The 18420-nt window shown below is 39.8% G+C and overlaps 1 protein-coding gene across 6 annotated transcripts in view; it reads right to left on the bottom strand.

Annotated features, from left to right (window-relative positions):
- NF1 (neurofibromin 1) overlaps positions 1–18420 on the bottom strand; it is a 220448-nt gene that overhangs the window by 111235 nt on the left and 90793 nt on the right. For 5 of the 6 annotated variants that reach the window (XR_008425115.2, XM_053910986.2, XM_053910983.2 and 2 more), the window contains exons 18-27: positions 17587–17836; positions 16852–16925; positions 16540–16623; positions 4401–4841; positions 3878–4017; positions 3487–3609; positions 2953–3036; positions 2128–2244; positions 1381–1562; positions 1055–1266 (exon numbers count right to left, since the gene is read on the bottom strand). Coding sequence is in view for 5 of the 6 variants with exons in the window: in XM_053910986.2 (XP_053766961.1) it covers positions 1055–1266; positions 1381–1562; positions 2128–2244; positions 2953–3036; positions 3487–3609; positions 3878–4017; positions 4401–4841; positions 16540–16623; positions 16852–16925; positions 17587–17836 (1707 nt within the window). In the remaining variant the exon portion in view is untranslated. The remainder of the gene's footprint in view (positions 1–1054; positions 1267–1380; positions 1563–2127; positions 2245–2952; positions 3037–3486; positions 3610–3877; positions 4018–4400; positions 4842–16539; positions 16624–16851; positions 16926–17586; positions 17837–18420) is intronic. The other variant, XM_053910985.2, reaches the window with a different exon arrangement.

Below are 18420 nucleotides of genomic sequence, written 5' to 3'. Positions count from 1 at the left end.
CAAGATAATGTAGCAGAATGACTGTAGGTGTGGTAGTGACTGGATGGTCAGAAAAGGAAGTGACATCTGAGCAGAAACCTGAATAACAAGTCGGCCACGGAAGAAACACCGAGGACGGGAGAGGCGGCAGCAGCAGGAAGAGTGCTCCAGGGTGGAAATGACCCTAACATGTGTCATGGCCAGTGTGGTTAAGTTTGGTGAACGTGATGATGGCAGAGATGAGGAAGGGCCCGGACTGGGTAGAGACTTGTAGGCCAGAGTTTGAGTTTCGTTTTTAAGTATGAGGACTAAGATCCTACAGCTTTAAAGCAGAAATAAGTCTGTCTACAGGCAATGACAGATTACCTCATTAGTTATTAGTTATAATTTATTAAACTAAAATAGTTTTTGCTACAATATAAACTAAATCGCTTTTTAACATGGAAAGGGACATCCCTTCCCAAATTTTTAGCATATATTAAGAATGGTATGTTTTTAGGAAAATTTTATTAAGAGGCCAAATAGCCATATTATGTCTTCAGTGTTTAAAACCTACAACTTAAGAATTTCAAATGCAAATAGAGTGCTTATATTTTAAAAAAATTATACAATGCATTATAGAAAAAGAGTTGTGAATTGGAGATAGTAAATGGGCACAAGCCTTGAATTCTAGTTCTAGCATTACTAACCACTAAATATGAGACTTAACACTAATTATCTCATTTAGTGTATGAAGACACCAGATCAGATCAGTGATTTTAATTTTCTTTCCATCCAGTATTTAAATGAAATTTTCAGGGGGACACATAAGGGGCTTAAATTTTACTTTAAGTGTGAGGAATAAGATCCTCATTCTTAAGGTAAAAATATAGTGAGGACTAGAAGCTCCTCCCATTTCCCCACAAGGGAAAACTACTCAAATAATATCTGAAGTAAGAAGCTTCAGATATTATTTGAACCAGCTCTGAAGTCTCAGCAACTACATCAATGAACACTCAGTGCACAAATGAATTCTGAACCATCTGCTACATGGCACATGGCAGGCGCTTTTCCTCCCCGCTTTCAATGAACTTACCCACTGAGAACAAGGAACCACATTGGCCAGAGCCATAGCTATAGGGAGCTCCCCCTGATCACCCATCATCGTGACCAGCTCCACCAATCTCTCAAACCGATCTGCCAACACTGTTTCTGCAAGGGTGTCAAATTCTGTGCCTTGTTGGAGGATTTTTGTCAGAACTTCCATGAACGTAGCTCTTGTCTGGAGATCTTTGTGATAACCTAAACCTGAGAAGGACAGATACGAGTTTACTACCACGAACTTGCTGAAGTAACGCTACTGGTCTTCTGTGCCAGTCCTCTAAGTTTCAAACTTCCGTACGAAGCTCTCACTTATCTCACCTATCGAGTGCATGAGGCCGCTGTCCACGTTAGCATTGAGCAAGTTGGACATCGCAAGGACTGTACAGTGCCTCAGTGAGGCCAGCCTCCGAGACATGCCACGTTTCCTGCCACCTGTCTGTGCATTTTCATCTTCAACTTCACTACAGTCATTCAAAAGGTTCATAAACAATGTGAAATACCTGAGAAATAAAAAGACTGACCCTTATACAGTGAAGGCCACACCAACCAGAAAACTCACCAGACACTCTGAAATCGTCACATGTGTATCAGGACACGAGTGGGCCTAGGGCATCTGCACCCCTCCGGTCCTGGGATAATCAGCCAGTGTGGCTCATTATGGATGGAGTGTGCTCTACCGAGAACGATTTTGCCCGGACACAGCCCAACACATATTTCACTACATAGACACCAAACAGATGCCATGTAAATGCATCACTTTTAATGTTTAGCGTATAAAATCAGTGGTTCAAATAGGCGATCTGAGTTATATTGCCTATAAAAATTCCCTGGTCAGATCATTTTCTTTAAAAACCACAGAACACAGTTGTTTTCCTGTTCCACCTCTGTCACAGGGAGTACTGCTTCATGCATGGGTTATGTTTTATGGGACAGCAGCCGTTGGCCATAATACCAAAACAATGTCCATGTTCTAAATGTAATCATTTATCACTTTGATTACACTTTCATTGTTTTGTTATGTGGGGCTTTGTTTTCTCCCTTGGGTTTTTGACAACTGAAATTTACTTAAGAAATAACTGTGATTTGGCTTCCATTAGTTCCACGCCATCTCCTTCCTCAGGCTGCAGTGGAAGACCAGCCAGGAGCGAAACTACTGCTTCCATGCTTGCCTGGTCCAAATCTCTGAAGAAAAAAACATTTAAAGACCACAGTAAGTCTTCCAGGTTCTTCACTCCACCCTCCCCTCAAACAAACTTCTTCCTAACGAACAGACACACACTTTAGGAACTACCTATTTCATTAAACAAATCATTAGGACAACCTAAGCAATTTGAGTTAATATGCAGACCGCAGAATGCAAAAAACATTTCAAATTTAGGAGAGGGTCATAATAACTTTCTACAAAGTAATCTTGGTAAATGATGACCTTAAAAGAATGAATTAAAAAACCAAGCCTGGCCAAAGAAATACATGGAAATTACTGTGTAGTTCATAGTGTTTAATTATTTTCTGATATGTGGCAGTAAGTATTTATCATTAGACCGAACTTGATTAATCAATTACTTTTTTAAAACAACTCAAAACAATTAAGTGCCTCAAATAACACATTTATGTATCTAACCATAAAATAATGTATGGCTACATATATTTTATTTTCCAATAACTGTACACTACGCTTCCTAGATCACACTAACTTTCCAAACATAATGCTCTCACATTTTTTTTAGTCTTTCAGTTAAAAAAAAAAAACAGTATGTAACTCAAATGCAAAAGCTTAATATCCAGAACAATAATTTCAATACATATAAAAATATATATAGCGGCTATAATGAAGTAGTACTAATGCCTAGAGGAAACCTGCTGATACTTAAAGGTCATTCTCTTTTTTACCTTGTAAGACATTTGACATCATCATCTGCTGCTTGGTTTGATGTTCCCATAACCCAGTCTGTCAAGTATTCTACCATCTTATTCCTATAGAATGGCAGAGAAAAGGAAAATAGGAAACAATTTTTTAAAAGTCACACATACGCCTTTTTTAAATAGTGTACACAATGTGCCAAATCACCCAGGCAAGGTGACAGTTTTATAAAAGAGATATTGCCATCAGATCTAACAGAAGGGATCACACAGGCAACTGGAATACTGACCCTCCATGTCAGCCCTTAGCTATGTATCAGTTTGGAAACAGATCCAAATTCTTAGCTCAAGAATAGCATAATTTTAGAAAAAGGCAATACTGTCATGAGCAGAAAGCTTTGGGAAATTTGAGAGACATGAGAGAAAAACAAGCACATGAAATGTTCCTTTTCCACCATCCTCACAACCCCTCTTCTTCCCGTAATAACCAGGTACCTACTATTTTTCTGTACTTACATTTACTGTAACAGTTAGAAGACCCGACTTTGCTCTTTAAGAACTCACCTAAATTTCATCTCTTGACAAAATGAGAGGTCATCTCTCCTTGCCATCATCACCTCGACTAACTGACACAGTTTCGTTTTTATCTGAATTGCATGGACCATATTCCCAAGCACACGAACATATCTGTTTGGACATAGAAACATTAGAAAAAAAAGATCAGATATAAACAAAAGAGGAGGTTTTTCTAAATGCTTTAATCTCAAGTAAAATTACTAAAAGTAACTACAAAAGCTGCAAGATTTTTACTTTGTGTGTAAGAGAACATACATAACTTCTGGTTACCTTATTGTCACACCCTAATTTGGGGGCAATAAAGAAAAGGATGGCAAATTACTTCACTAATAACTACTAATACCAATGTGTTTCTGCTACATTTCAGTAGAATGCTTACCTGACCAAATTTAACATCATTGTTTCAATGCTAGCTTGCCCCAAGTGTTCAGAGCTGCCTTCAGTGTGGTTATCTAGTAAGTTCTTCATTATAGCTATGGTTTGCTCTACAAACTGAGTATTGGTGTCAGTCAGTAAAACCTACACAAGGAACAGAACACATCTGGAATCAGTGCACAGCAGACAGACCACGGAGAGATGAAGCTGCCTGATCTCAATGCCATACATATGCAGAAAAGCACCCAGAGGCCTGCACCCAAACGGGCACACAGACACAGACATTCGTACCCATATCTAGGACATTCGTAGCCGCAGGCACACCCACACACTACAGCTCCAAAACGGCAAATTTATCCCACAATAGAGAATTATTTTTTCTGCATTTTTTTGCCTATTGCTTTTCAAACTTGTGAGTGAATGCTCATCCCAGTATCTTATTAAATAATCTAAACAAAAGACCTTCATAAATATGTCACTCTATTCATAGGGAAAGGTGAAAAATTAAAAAGCAGAACACACTTTACCTGTCCTTGTGAGTCGAAGAATTTGCTGATGGTATTCTTCAATTTGTTAAATAGCATTGGATAAAGAGCAGGACTCAATTCTAGACCCACCAGGTCCTTCACATTGGTCCGTATCTGCAGTCCCACTTTCTCATGGTTACACACCATTAAGGACAGCAGTCGGTCCATAAATTTGCTGACAGGCGTATCTGCATTTCCCTCTGAGGACATCACTGAAATCATGGAACCCTTGCGTTCACTGACTGGACCCATGGGTGGGCTATAGGTGGCCAGGCCAGAACTGCTCCTCTGCTGCAGGCACACTCCCCCAAGGGCACAAAGGAAGCCAGTCATGTTGATCCATTCCTGTAGGGAGTCCGTGTCAGACAAATCAATGGATCCTCCTCCACTCACATGAGACATTCGCCTCTTAACAATGGTCTTGTGAAGGCTTTCAGCAGCCTAAACACAGGGAAGCATAAATTCATCCTCAATTGAGAGACTCAACAAACCACTTTTTATACAATTCCATGACAAAAGGACATCTTTTATATTTAAAAAAATCCAAGTTTTCACTGCCACTGCTAGTCACATCAAGGTGTCTGACTTCTTGAGGAAGGAGGAGCCTTAGAGAATTGAGGGCAGCAATAAACAGATACAGTATCAGACACAGAAGATGGTGACAGACTGCAGCTCAGCAAGGAACATATTCTCAAAATATTTTTTTAATTACTTTATTGATGTTCAATTAGTTGCCTGCACTTCCCCCTACTGTTCCCCCCCCAAGCTCAGCCAATCCCACCTCCCTCCCTTGCTTCCATCCTCCCTCTTGGTTTTGTCCACATGTCCTTTACAGTAGTTCCTGACAATCCTTCCCCCCACTGCCCCCTCCCCTCTCCCCTCTGGTTATTGTCAGATTGTTCTTAATTTCAATGTCTCTGGTTATATTTTGTTCGCTTTTTTCTTCTGTTGATTATGTTCCAGTTAAAGGTGAGAGATCATATGGTATTTGTCCCTCACTGCCTGGCTTATTTCACTTAGTATAATGCTCTCCAGTTCCATCCACGCTGTCGCAAAGTGCAGGAGCTCCTTCTTTCTCTCTGCTGTGTACTATTCCATTGTGTAAATGTACCATAGTTTTCTGATCCACTCATTTACTGATGGGCACTTAGGTTGCTTCCAGTACTTGGCTATTGTAAATTGTGCTGCTGTGAACATTGGGGTGCATAGGTTCTTTTGGATTGGTGTTTCAGGGTTCTTAGGGTATAATCCCAGCAGTGGAATTGCGGGGTCAAAACGCAGTTCCAATTTTAGTTTTCTGAGGAAATTCCATACTGTTTTCCACAGCGGCCTCACTAGTCTGCATTCCCACCAACAGTGCACTAGGGTTCCCTTTTCTCCACATCCTCTCCAACACTTGTTGTTTGTTGATTTGTTTATGATGGCTTTCTCCCTGGTGTGAAGTGGTATCTCACTGTAGTTTTCAAAATATTTTCTTATATCAATTCCTCGACACAGAAGCAATGTCTATGCTGCTTCAAGGAATGTAAGCATTTGGAGATTTTTAACCAAGTACTACATGCACTTATTAACTTAGTGACTGCCCAAGTCCAAGTGCTCTGTGGCCAGCTTTGTATACATTGTATTATTATTAACATAGATTCCACATGGCAAGTTGAGAGTAATCAAGAAGAAGAACCAATGAATACAGAAAGAGAGATTAATGAAGAAAGTACAGGAAGACAAAAATCAATAGGAAAAAATTACATTCTACAGGAATTTGGAATCTGAGGAGAGATCTTCAGAGTTCTAATCCTTTTAGTTTAAGGAGTACAGATGAGATGGAAAAACTCTTATTATGTGTGGCAATTTTTTTTTCAAATTCCATTTCTCTTACATGCTGCTTACAAGCATAATACTTATCCTACTACAGTGACTAAAGTAACCCAAGAAAGCGACATATTGGGGCATTCTGTGGCATCAGTAATGTAGAAGCACCACTGCACTGCTTTCTTATCTATGTCTGCTTTGTGAGGAGAGTGGCCTTTCTCTTATGAAGGATGGTTTTGAATATGAACTCCTGAAACTGACATTTCTTGCAGCACGTGCATTTAATACAACTGTCCCTATCATCAGAATGTGGCGTACACCCCTGCTTTGTGCAGCACATCGTCCCTTGTAGGACCTAGGTGATCAAGTATTTACGGAAGCTCTCTGATCAGGAGCTAAGACAGAGTGTGGCCTGTGACATGGCTGACTTAAGGGGAACACAGTGAAAGAACCACGGGCTACAACATTGAGCTTCGATACAGAAAGCCTAGATCCTGCAGTGAAGCACTCTGTGTCTCCTACTTTGACTATGAGGTTGGCTGGACCACGTAAGAATAAGTATCAACTTCACACCTTCGATGATGTGTACAATATCAAACCATTGGTATCAGACACAGAAACGTCCACTGCAAAAGAACTTGCAGCTTGGCCTGGCAGCAACAAAGTGGTACAGCATATATTTGGAGCAAATTTACATGTTGAGATTATCGAAGTGATTTTGCATTTTTTGGCAGTGGAAAGGCAAACTGAGTGCTCAGCATACTGACTACATTCGGGCTGCAGCACAGCTGAAACTCTGTACTCAGCACGGACATGACTTATTTCCTTCACTCGTCAAGAATCTGAATCCAGTACCACTGAGACGTATCTTTAATTCAGTCTCAGCTCTCGAGCCAAATGTTCAAACTGAAGAGCCACAGTACTTGGCGTGGATATTAATTAAAGCATCATGGAATGCTGCACTAACAGCAGTTAAGGTTCAGCTATCTAGAGTACTTTTGCATCTTTATTAAATGCTAATCTTCCCACTGGAAATAAGAAAGAGGCAGAAGAGCTCAGAAGAGCAGCTCCATCACCTTGGTTACCTCAAAGCAGTGATATAGTGAAACCCATCAAAGTGGAGGCAGTGACATTGAAATGGGTGAGCAACTTATTAACAGAATCAAACATGTACACCAGCAACTCTGAGACACATGAATCCGCGCAGGAAGTTCTGAAGAAACTGACAACAGTGTGAAGACAGAAACAGTGGTCCTCGTGGCAGCAGGGGACTCAGTGATGGATCTAGCAATGAGGTGAATTCTTATCATGCAAGCCAGTCATCTGGGAACCATGGCAGCGAAGCCCAGTCAGAGAACTTAAAAAAGAACTGGAGATAATGATCATGGTCGCAATGCCCCTGAAAGCAGCTGTGATACAGACCTTCATATCAAAGTTAGAAAGTCTAGCAAACACATGTGTAGGAAACGCCTATGGCCCATCAGAAAGAAGTGGGACAAGCTATGGAACAGGAAAGGACCTGGTTTTTAACACTGAGTCAATACTATTGATAGATGAATATAAACGCTAGATGCCTGTTCATACACTGAAGACCCAGAACATAGTATGTCAGGGAAATCACTGCTGCTCATATAGCACAAGTAACCCAGGACCCCTGTATTACACGCACTGGGCATTTTCTGGGGAGACAACTGGGAATAGATTATCAGTCAGCAATTTATTAGTCCACAGCATCACCACCTCCACCATAACCACGATGGATGGGCAAATATGATCATATGCCAAGTACAAATGACGCCCGTTGCAGTAACTACCAGGTCAGTGCAAAATTAGGAAAAAAACATAGTTGATTTTGATGGTGACAAATCTGGGTGTGAAAAGAAACCAGTTCAGATTAATTCAAATGCAGAACTAACATCTCATCTCCAAAAACATTTTCCCAATTTAGTACCTATTTACCATGAACATCTTAGTCAGGGGCCTGCAGTTCATAAACATCAATTCAACAGTGATGCTGTGACAGACGTGAATTTGGATGATTGCAAAAAAGGAAGCACTTTGCTGTTGGATACAGTCCAAGATGATGGTGCAATCAATCCTCCTGAACGCTTAATAAATGAAGCAGAGAAACATCTCTGTTCCTTAGCATGTGGGTTTATGGACAGACAGATCTGAATGAGATTTGCAGAAAGTTCCCTTAAGATTTTAGAAAACGAGATAAATGGGAATTTAAAAAATGTTTATGCATTAGTCAAAGTTCACTTTGTGTACTCTATTGACTTAGGTTCCAAGCACTTAATATAACATTACCACCCTATTTTTTCCTTATTGTGATTTTCATAGTAGGTTTAAATTCATTCATACAGGGTTCATATTTTATCCCCTAGTCTTGCTTTTTATCTAGCACCTTTTGGCAATGTTAATTAGATTCCCTCCAACAGAAACAAAGAAATAGTAATTCTTATGCTCTTCTTGACTCTGGGAACACATGGTGATTACTCTGTTTTCAAATTACAGTTAAATATTCTTAAATTGTCATTATATGCAAAGAAAATTAAATAAGCTAAGTGAAGTTAAACTTAAGCTGAAATATAAAGATTTTGATAATACTATTGTTCTTCCACCTGGGTGGATCTTTTGTGTCTAAGATGTCTGTAGTGTCTAAAGAATTAGGCTTATGTTTTTTCTTCAGTGTGAATTCTGCTGTATTTTTATGCTTCTTACCAGGGCTCGAATGATTACAAGTTTCTGATCGTCAGTTTTGGTCGGTGTGTACAATGTCAAGTTTCCTTTGTCTTACACTGTTTTGATAATGTTGTTCCATTCATTGATGTAGCAAATGCAGTTATTCATTGAATATATTATATTAATGTTCTCAGCTTACCTCTGTCTAGGCCTGATATATCTATTAAATATTTAAGTGCTTCAATATATTTTCTTTTTACCTAACTGAATCAGAAAAAGTATATGTAATATTTTATTTTCTATTTTTGGTCTTTAAAGGGCTATAATTTTTTTAAGTATATTTTATTGATTATGCTATTACAGTTGTCTCAAGTTTTTGCCTCTCCTTTATCCCCCTCCCCTCTACCATGCACCGCGCCACTCACCCTCCAGCATTCCCCCACCCCACAGTTCATGTCCATGGGTTGTACATAGAAGTTCTTTGGCTTCTCAATTGCCTGTTCTATTCTTAACCTCCCCATCTATTTTGTGCCTGCCTATTCTGCTTCTTATTCCCTGTACCTTTTACCCCATTCTCCCCTTCCCCACCAACTGATTAACCCTCCATGTGATCTCCATTTCGGTGATTCTGTTCTAAAGGGCTATAATCTGAACAATCACAACAGAAAAATTGTTTGTTCATGCAGGTGTAGGAAACCTTTAATAGACCTCTGTTAGTGGAGCAAATGCCTCATCTGGCATATATTCTTTAAAAAGAAAGCTTTAAATGGCTGGATGATATTTCATTATTTACATAGGTATTGTAACAGTTAATTGTAAAATGTAAATTGTCTTTTTAAAGTCTTTGCGACACCAATAAACAGTTCTTAAAAGTGGCTGTAATAATTTGTATTCCCCACATGTGCATCTGCATATCCCACGACCCAGCCATTCCACTGCTAAGTACAGACATCCAGATGGTCACCAAAAGACACGTTCAAGAATGTTTGGTAGGCAGACATGGCTCTCCTCATTGCACAACCACATCGAAATTACAACGAAAATATAGAACAACCATCACTCAGAAACGTCAGAAACTGAGTTGAATGGAAGTCTGACAACTACGGAATTAAAGAAACTACATCCATGCAGACTGGTAGGAGGGGCACAGACAGGGAATGGGCTGGTACCACACGTGTGGTGGATAAAAATTTGGGAAGGAAATATTGTAAGCCAGGAGTTGTAGCCCCACATCAGGCCCCCCAGCCCAGAGTTCCAGTGCCAGGAAGTTAAGTCCCTACAACTTCTGGCTGCAAAAAACCAACGGGAATTGAGTTGGTGGAAGAAACTTCTGGAGCCCCAAGGAGTTCCTCTTAAAGAACCCACACACAGACTCATCTACTCAGACTCATTCCATCTGAGCTCCAGCACTGAGGTAGCAGCTCGAAAGGCACCAGTGGCATACAGGGAGGAACTGAAGTGTTTGGCATCAAGGCTAACAGAGGCCATTGTCCCTTTTCTAACCTTTCACCAGAAAGCCACAGAGCCAGCAAGCTGGTGCCATATCTGAGACTCCATCAACCTTATTAACACTGTTTAACTCACCTTGGAGATCCCCAGAGACTCCACCCCACCCAACTTATGGGCCCACATAAGATACTTCTGCATATGAATGGATGGTCTTGGCTCATGTTGCACAACTTCCTAAATCCTCTCAAACAACCAACAGCTGGCCTCAGTGAGTTCCAGGCCCAGCACTAACAGCAGCCAGCCTAGATTCACAGCTTGGCTTTGACTAGGTATCTCCAAACCCAGCATAAGTAGCAGCCATCTCAGATTGCTTCATAGCTCAGGCAGGGTGGCCCTGGGAAAAACACAGGTCGGGGCTGACCTTGGCCTGCACCACTCGGGAAACCCCAGGGCCGGTGCACCTAGTGGACAGCTACAGACCACAGTGGAGAACCACCACCCTGCCCCTGCACAGCTGACTCTCCACAGAGGGCAGAGGTTGGTGGTCAGTGGTCAGAGCCAGTCCTTGCAGTGACAGGCCTGGGTAAATCCCTCCCATTGATCTGCCAACAGCAACCAAGGGCCAACTACAACAAGAGGGTGTACTCAGCACACATGAAGGGCACACCTTGTACCCAGGTTGGGTGATAGGGGAGGCTGTGCCACTGGACCCCACAGGGTACCTACTACATTAAGCCACACTACCAAGACACAGTCAAAGCAGCTCTACCCAATACACAAAAACAAACACAGGGAGACAAAAAAACATGGCCCAAATGAAAGAACAGATCAAAACTCCAGAAAAAGAGCTAGGTGAAATGCAGAGAGGCAATCTATCAGATGCAGAGTTCAAAACACTGGTTATAAGGATGTTCAAGGAACTAAGTGAGAACCTCAACAGCATAAAAGAGATACAGTCAGAAATGAAGTATACACTAATTGAAATAAAGAACAATTTACAGGGAAACAGCAGTAGAGTAGATGAAGTCGAGAATCAAATCAATGCTTTGGAACATAAGGAAACAAAAAACAACCAATCAGAACAAGAAGAAAAAAGAATCCTAAAAATGAGGATAGTATTGAAGATCTTGAAGCCTTTGGGACAACTTCAAGATATCCAATATTCACATCACAGGGGTGCCAGAGGAGGAGAGAAAAAGCAAGAAATTGGAAATCTATTTTAAAAAAATAATGAAAGAAAATTTCCCTAATTTGGTGAAGGAAATAGACATGCAAGTCCAGAAGCACAGAAGTCCCAAGCAAGATGGACCCAAACAGGCGCACTCTAAGACAAATCATAATTAAATGCTAAAGATAGAGAGAATCTTAAAAGCGTCAAGAGAACAGCAGTTAGTTACCTACAGGGGAGTTCCCATAAGACTGTTGCTGATTTCTCAAAAGAAACTTTGCAGGCTAGAAGGGATTGGCCAGAAATATTCAAAGTCAGGGACCTACATCCAAGATTGCTCTACCCAGCAAAGCTATCATTTAGAATTGAAGGGCAGATAAAGAGCTTCCCAGACAAGAAAAAACTAAAGGAGTTCATCATCACCGAACCATTATTAAATGAAATGTTAAAAGGACTTATTTAAGAAAAAGAAGATCAGAACTATGAACAATAAAATGGCAAAAAGTACAAATCTATCAACAATTGAATTTAAAAAACAAACTAAGCAAACAAGAAGAACACAGACAGAATCATGGATATGGAGAGCATTTTGATGGTTGCCAGATGGGATGTGGTGTGGAGAATGGGTGAAGAGGTGAGGGGATTAAGAAGTACTAATATATGTGGTTACCATGAATAGCCATGGGGATGTAAAGTACAGTATAGGAGATGGAGTAGCCAAAGAACTTATTGCGCATGACCATGGACATGAACAATGTTGGGGTATTGCCTGAGGGAATGGGGCAGGGCTGCAGGAGGTGGGGCTAAAGGGGAAAAATCAGGACAACTGTAATAGCATAATCAATAAAATATAATTTAAAAAAGATTGTTCATAACAGCACTATTCAAAATAACTAAATATTTTTTGGATAGCCATCCAATTATCAAAATGAGTAGAAAGAAAAATTAAATTGTAGATTGTTTGTTGAATAAGATAATAGATAGCAATAACAATGAATGAACTACAACTTTATGGAATACTGTGGATAACTCTCACAATGTTGAGTGAAAGAAGCCAGATACAAGATTATATCTCAACAAAATATTGGCAAACCGCATCCAGCAATACATTAAAAAGATCATACACCATGACCAAGTGGGATTCATCCCAGGGATGGTACAATATTTGCAAATCAATAAACATAATACATCACGTAAACAACAGCAAAGACAAAAATCACATGATCATATCAATAGATGCAGAAAAAGCATTTGATAAGATACAGCACCCATTTCTGATAAAAACACTCAGCAAAGTGGGAATAGAGGGAGCATTCCTCAACATAATAAAGGCCATATATGAGAGACCTACAGCCAGCATCATACTCAATGGACAAAAACTTACAGCTTTCCCACTAAGATCAGGAACAAGACAAGGATGCCCTCTCTCACCACTCCTATTCAACATAGTATTGGAAGTCCTAGCCATAGCAATCAGACAAGAAAAAAAATAAAAGGCATCCAAATTGGAAAGGAGGAAATGAAACTGTCACTGTTTGCAGATGACATGATAGTGTACACAGAAAATCCTATAGACTCCACCAAAAAACTACTCGACCTAATAAATGAATTTGGCAAAACAGCTGGATACAAAGTCAATACTCAGAAATCAAAGGCATTCCTGTATACCAACAACGAAACTGCAGAAACAGAAATCAGGAAAAAAATCCCATTTGATATAGCAACAAGAAAAATAAAGTACCTAGGAATAAACCTAACCAAGGAGGTAAAAGACCTGTACTCAGAAAACTACACAACACTGAAGAAAGAAATTAAGGAAGACACAAACAAATGGAAGCATGTACCATGCTCATGGATTGGAAGAATTAACATCAAAATGGCCATACTACCCAAAGCAATTTATAGATTCAATGCAACCCCTATTAGAGTACCCATGACATATTTCACAGATATAGAACAAACATTTCAGAAATTCATATGGAACCATAAATGACCCCGAATAGCTGCAGCAATTTTGAGAAAGAAGAACAAAGCAGGAGGGATCACAATACCTGATATCAAACTGTATTACAAGGCCGCTGTAATCAAAACAGCCTGATACTGGCATAAAAACAGGCACATAGACCAATGGAACAGAACAGAGAGCCCAGAAATAAACTCAAGTCTTTATGGTCAATTAGTATTTGACAAAGGAGGCAGGAGCATAAAATGGAGCAAAAACAGCCTCTTCAACAGATGATGTTGGGAGATCTGGACAGCTACGTGCAAAAAAATGAAACTCAATCACCAACTTACGCCATACACGAAAATAAACTCGAGATGGATAAAAGACTTAAATATAAGTCGTAACACCATAAAAGTCCTAGAGGAAAACATTGGCAGGAAAATCTCAGACATTCCACGCAGCAACATCCTCACAGACACATCCCCTAAAGCAAGGGACAAAGGGGAAAGAATAAACAAATGGGACCTCATCAAAATAAAAAGCTTCTGCAGGGCTAAAGAAAACAGCATTAAAATACAAAGAGAACCAACAGTATGGGAAAACATGTTTGCCAATATTACCTCAGACAAGGGCCTGATCTCCAAAATATATAAAGAACTCATATGACTGCACTCCAGGAAGACAAACAACCCAATTAAAAAATGGGCAAAGGACTTGAACAGACACTTCTCCAAGGAAGACATACAGAGGGCCCAGAGACATATGAAAAGATGCTCAGCATCACTAGCCATCAGAGAGATGCAAATTAAAACCACAATGAGGTACCATTCCACACCGGTTAGAGTGGCCAACATAAACAAATCCACAAACAAATGTTGGAGAGGATGCGGAGAAAAGGGAACCCTAGTATACATCGTTGGTGGGAATGCAGACCGGTGCAGCCACTGTGGAAAACAGTATGGAATTTCCTCAGAAAACTAAAAATGGAACTGCCCTTTGACCCAGCAATTCCACTGCTGGGATTATACCCTAGGAACCCTGAAACACCAATCCAAAAGAACCTATGCACCCCAATGTTCATAGCAGCACAATTTACAATAGCCAAGTACTGGAAGCAACCTAAGTGCCCATCAGCAAATGAGTGGATCCAAAAACCATGGTACATTTACACAATGGAATTCTATGCAGCAGAGAGAAAGAAGGAGCTTATACCCTTTGCAACAGCATGGATGGAACTGGAGAGCATTATGCTAAGTGAAACAAGCCAGACGGTGAGGGACAAATACCATATGATCTCACCTTTAACTGCAACATAATCAACAGGAGAAAAAAGCAAACAAAATATACCCAGAGACATTGAAGTTAAGAACAATCTACCAATAGTCAGGGGGGAGTGGGGAGGGGACAGTGAGGAGAGGGGATTACAGGAACTACTATGAAGGACACATGGACAAAATCAAGGGGGAGGGTGGAGGTGGGGGAGGGAGGTGGGTTCAGCTGGGGTGGGGTGGAGGGATGGGGAGAAAAGGCATACAACTGTAATTGAGTAACAATAAAATTTTTTTAAGAAAGAGTATATCTATTATTCTATTTGTATAAAGTTTAAAAACAAAGTATTTTATTTAATAGTCAGGATTATGGTTCCTCTTGGGTTGTTAAGGACTGGAAGGGCACAATGAAGGTTTCTGGTATGCTGATTAATATTTCTTGACGTGGGTGCTGGCTGCACAGATATGTTCACTATCTAATATCCTGAATTGTCACTTAAATTTATAGATGATTTTGTTAGGCTTAAAAAAATGTGTCTAAGATGAAAAAATAAAGTAAAAAAAATCCAGACTTAAGACTACCATACACATTTTTAAAGAGCCATTGATATATTTTAAAAAGCTTTGATTCACATGAATGAACCTTGCAAACACTATTCCAAGTGGGCGGAAAAAGGAAAGTCATAAGAGACCACACACTGCATTATTCCATTTATATGAAATGTCAAGAATAGGCAAGTCTACGGAGACAAAAAGCAAATTACTGGTTGCCGAGGCCTCATGGGGAGGGAGGGGGTGAAGGGGAGGGGGGAAAGGGAAATTAGTGAATTGGTAACTAAAGATTATGAAGTTTTTTTAAATTATGGTGATGGATGCACAACTCTGTGACTGTATTAAAAACCACTGAATTGTACATTTTAAATGGATGAACTGTATGTATGTGACTTATATCCCAATAAAAGTTACCAAAGGGGCAAGGAGGACTTTCGTTCTGAAGCCACATTATCATCTACAAATAATGATAATAGGTATACATTTGCTTCACAAAAATGTAACTTTTTTCCTTGTCCTAATTAAGCTTGACAGGAATAAAGCAATAGGGGACTAACCAGGTTTTCTAAAACACCTAATAATGAAAGCAACATGGTCATTACAAATCAGGTTTGTACAAATACCACTTAAGTACTGATTTCCAGGGTAACATGTAACAGCTGATGAATTCAATGTTTAAGTTTTAAAACTTCATTTAACCTACAGGATCAAGTCATCTACCCACCAGATCTCTTAATTAGAATATTTAATAAAATAGTAAAATTCATTGCTTCAATTTTAATTTATTTTTCTCTACTTGATGCCCCTTTTCTGAAAATTCTGTGAAATACTCTGATGGAGAAAAAGAAGGAGGGTAAAGGAAGGCTCTACCACAAATCATCTCTAGGTCCGTGCTGTCCAGTATTTCTGCAGTGATGGAAACATTTTATAGCCGTGCTGTTCAACAGTAGCCAATTGCCACATGTGGCTATTGATCCCTTAAAATGTAACTACTGTGTGACTGAGAAACTGCATTTTAATTGTATTTCATTTTAGTTAATTTAAGTTAAATTTTAATTTAAGCAGCCACAGGTAGCTAGTGGCTGCCATACTACATAGTATAGATTTAGATGAACCACAACTATATGCTTAAGACAACTATGGTCTATAGTCTTAAGACAACTATATGCTTATTATATACACTAAGAGTAACTCACAAAAGATTACTAATGTTATATGTTTAGCAGATCAATAAATAGACAAAAATCAACTTTATAAACTCACCTGGCCATCTTCCATTTTGGCTTTTGGATAGTTGAGGATTAGTTTTGTAGCTTGTTCCCATTTTGCATGCGTATCTTCCCAAGCCTAAAATGAAGGCAATTACCAAGTGAAAGCAACTTTAAACCTAGAGCTAAATCAATCAGTGATAGCCAGGCCTCAAACTTGGTGCATATCATAAACATAATATCCTACTTGTACTATGCACGTTTCTTAGATTTGCTTCAAAAGCTATTTCAGGTCACCTACATGTAACATGAGGCTTTTAAAACTGAGGATGGGGGCCTGGGAGGAAAGCTGTTGCTGAGGGCATACCTCAGTGTTGCCTGCAGTGGGATGCTCAATGCGCCTCAGTAGTGCCATCACTCTCTTCTGAAGGGCTGTTCTTCCTAAACAAAGACAACAGGAAATCAGCTTCCTGCACTTAGAGCCCTGCTTGCCAATGGGGAACCCGGCAAGCCCAACACAAAAGGCAAAGTCGGAGGGGAACTAATGCTTCAAATGATAAAGCCGAACACTTCCCTTACCTCCCTCACAGAACAAGGTATTTTCCCTTGGATTTCACAAATGTCCACACCATAAAATAGCTATTCCTACCTATATTTACTCAGAATATGCCAATGTGTTTAAAACTTCATTCTATGGGGTAGGGCAAAAGCAGGTTTACAGTTGTTCATATGGAAAGTAATACAATAATTAATAAATAATACAAGAATAAGTTGTGTTTCAGGTACTCACAACTGTAAACCTACTTTTGTCTCACCCTATATACAATTCAGGCCAAGTAATTTATATAATATATAACTACCAACAATTTATACTGCCAGTTTTTAAACGAATATAGGTCATATTAAAAACTCAGTGAGACATTAACAATTTATTTCAAATCCAATTTATTTTCACCTTATCTGTGCAGAAAAGGTAAGTTTTTTGAATTAGTCCTTTAAACTTGCAAAGTTATCACCTTAAATACATCCCTACATTCCTAGCACAATCAGATATCACGCGATTCAAGGCAGACTGAGTGGGAAAAGCATCAGCTATACTTACCCGTCGACATCATATTGCTGACAGAGGCAAACTCCATGAATGTATTGTAGTTGGGCAGGAAGTTGTGCACCGACACTTCATCCACCCCACACCGGATATCTGCTTCCTCACATAGGTGGCGGAAACAGGACATGGCAACTAGGACAGCTTCAGTGTCGGGGCTCCACAGAAACATGTACAGGGCCACTTCCAGTTTGGTCTGGGCCTGTCGGCATATTGGTGGGGTTCCACTGCACCCTGCTGCACTGTCCTGAGAGTCAGGGGTGGAAAGCATGTATGGTCAATGCAGAAACTTTATTTACCGAACCCAACAACGCAACAATCTGTGCACCTCCACATACACAATAACCCCCAAGAGCTTTCCCCTCTCATCACAATAGGAATTTTCAAACCCCCAAATATCTTGTGCGAATGAGAAATGAGACAGACAATTTGGACCAACATAATGCTACTATCTGTCCAATTTCCAACTGAATAATTATCATCCTCTCCTGGATGATTCCAGAAATGTAGATTAAGTCCAACATGGACAAGAGTCAAACACCCATAACATAAACCTACATAAAAATGTAAGGCACCTCCCAGTCAATTATGACAAAGGACGAAGTAACAGGAAATTCTGTCTACTGCAGGGAAGAAATAAGTACATTCAATACCGACTGAAATGAAGGTACAAGCAGGAACCAAATGTTGCTACAGAAGATACACTTGACTCCGGATTACATATTCCCAAAGCACGAAAGAGAGAAATCCTCATTTAGGAAACAAATGCAAAGTCTGCAGGTGAAGCAGACAATTGTAAGCACCATGCCATTTAGTTGTTACACTGTTATA

This window comes from Desmodus rotundus, chromosome 9 (genome assembly GCF_022682495.2).
Source record: "Desmodus rotundus isolate HL8 chromosome 9, HLdesRot8A.1, whole genome shotgun sequence".
Classification (NCBI taxonomy): domain Eukaryota; kingdom Metazoa; phylum Chordata; class Mammalia; order Chiroptera; family Phyllostomidae; genus Desmodus; species Desmodus rotundus.
This window is presented reverse-complemented; position numbering and strand designations above follow the sequence as displayed.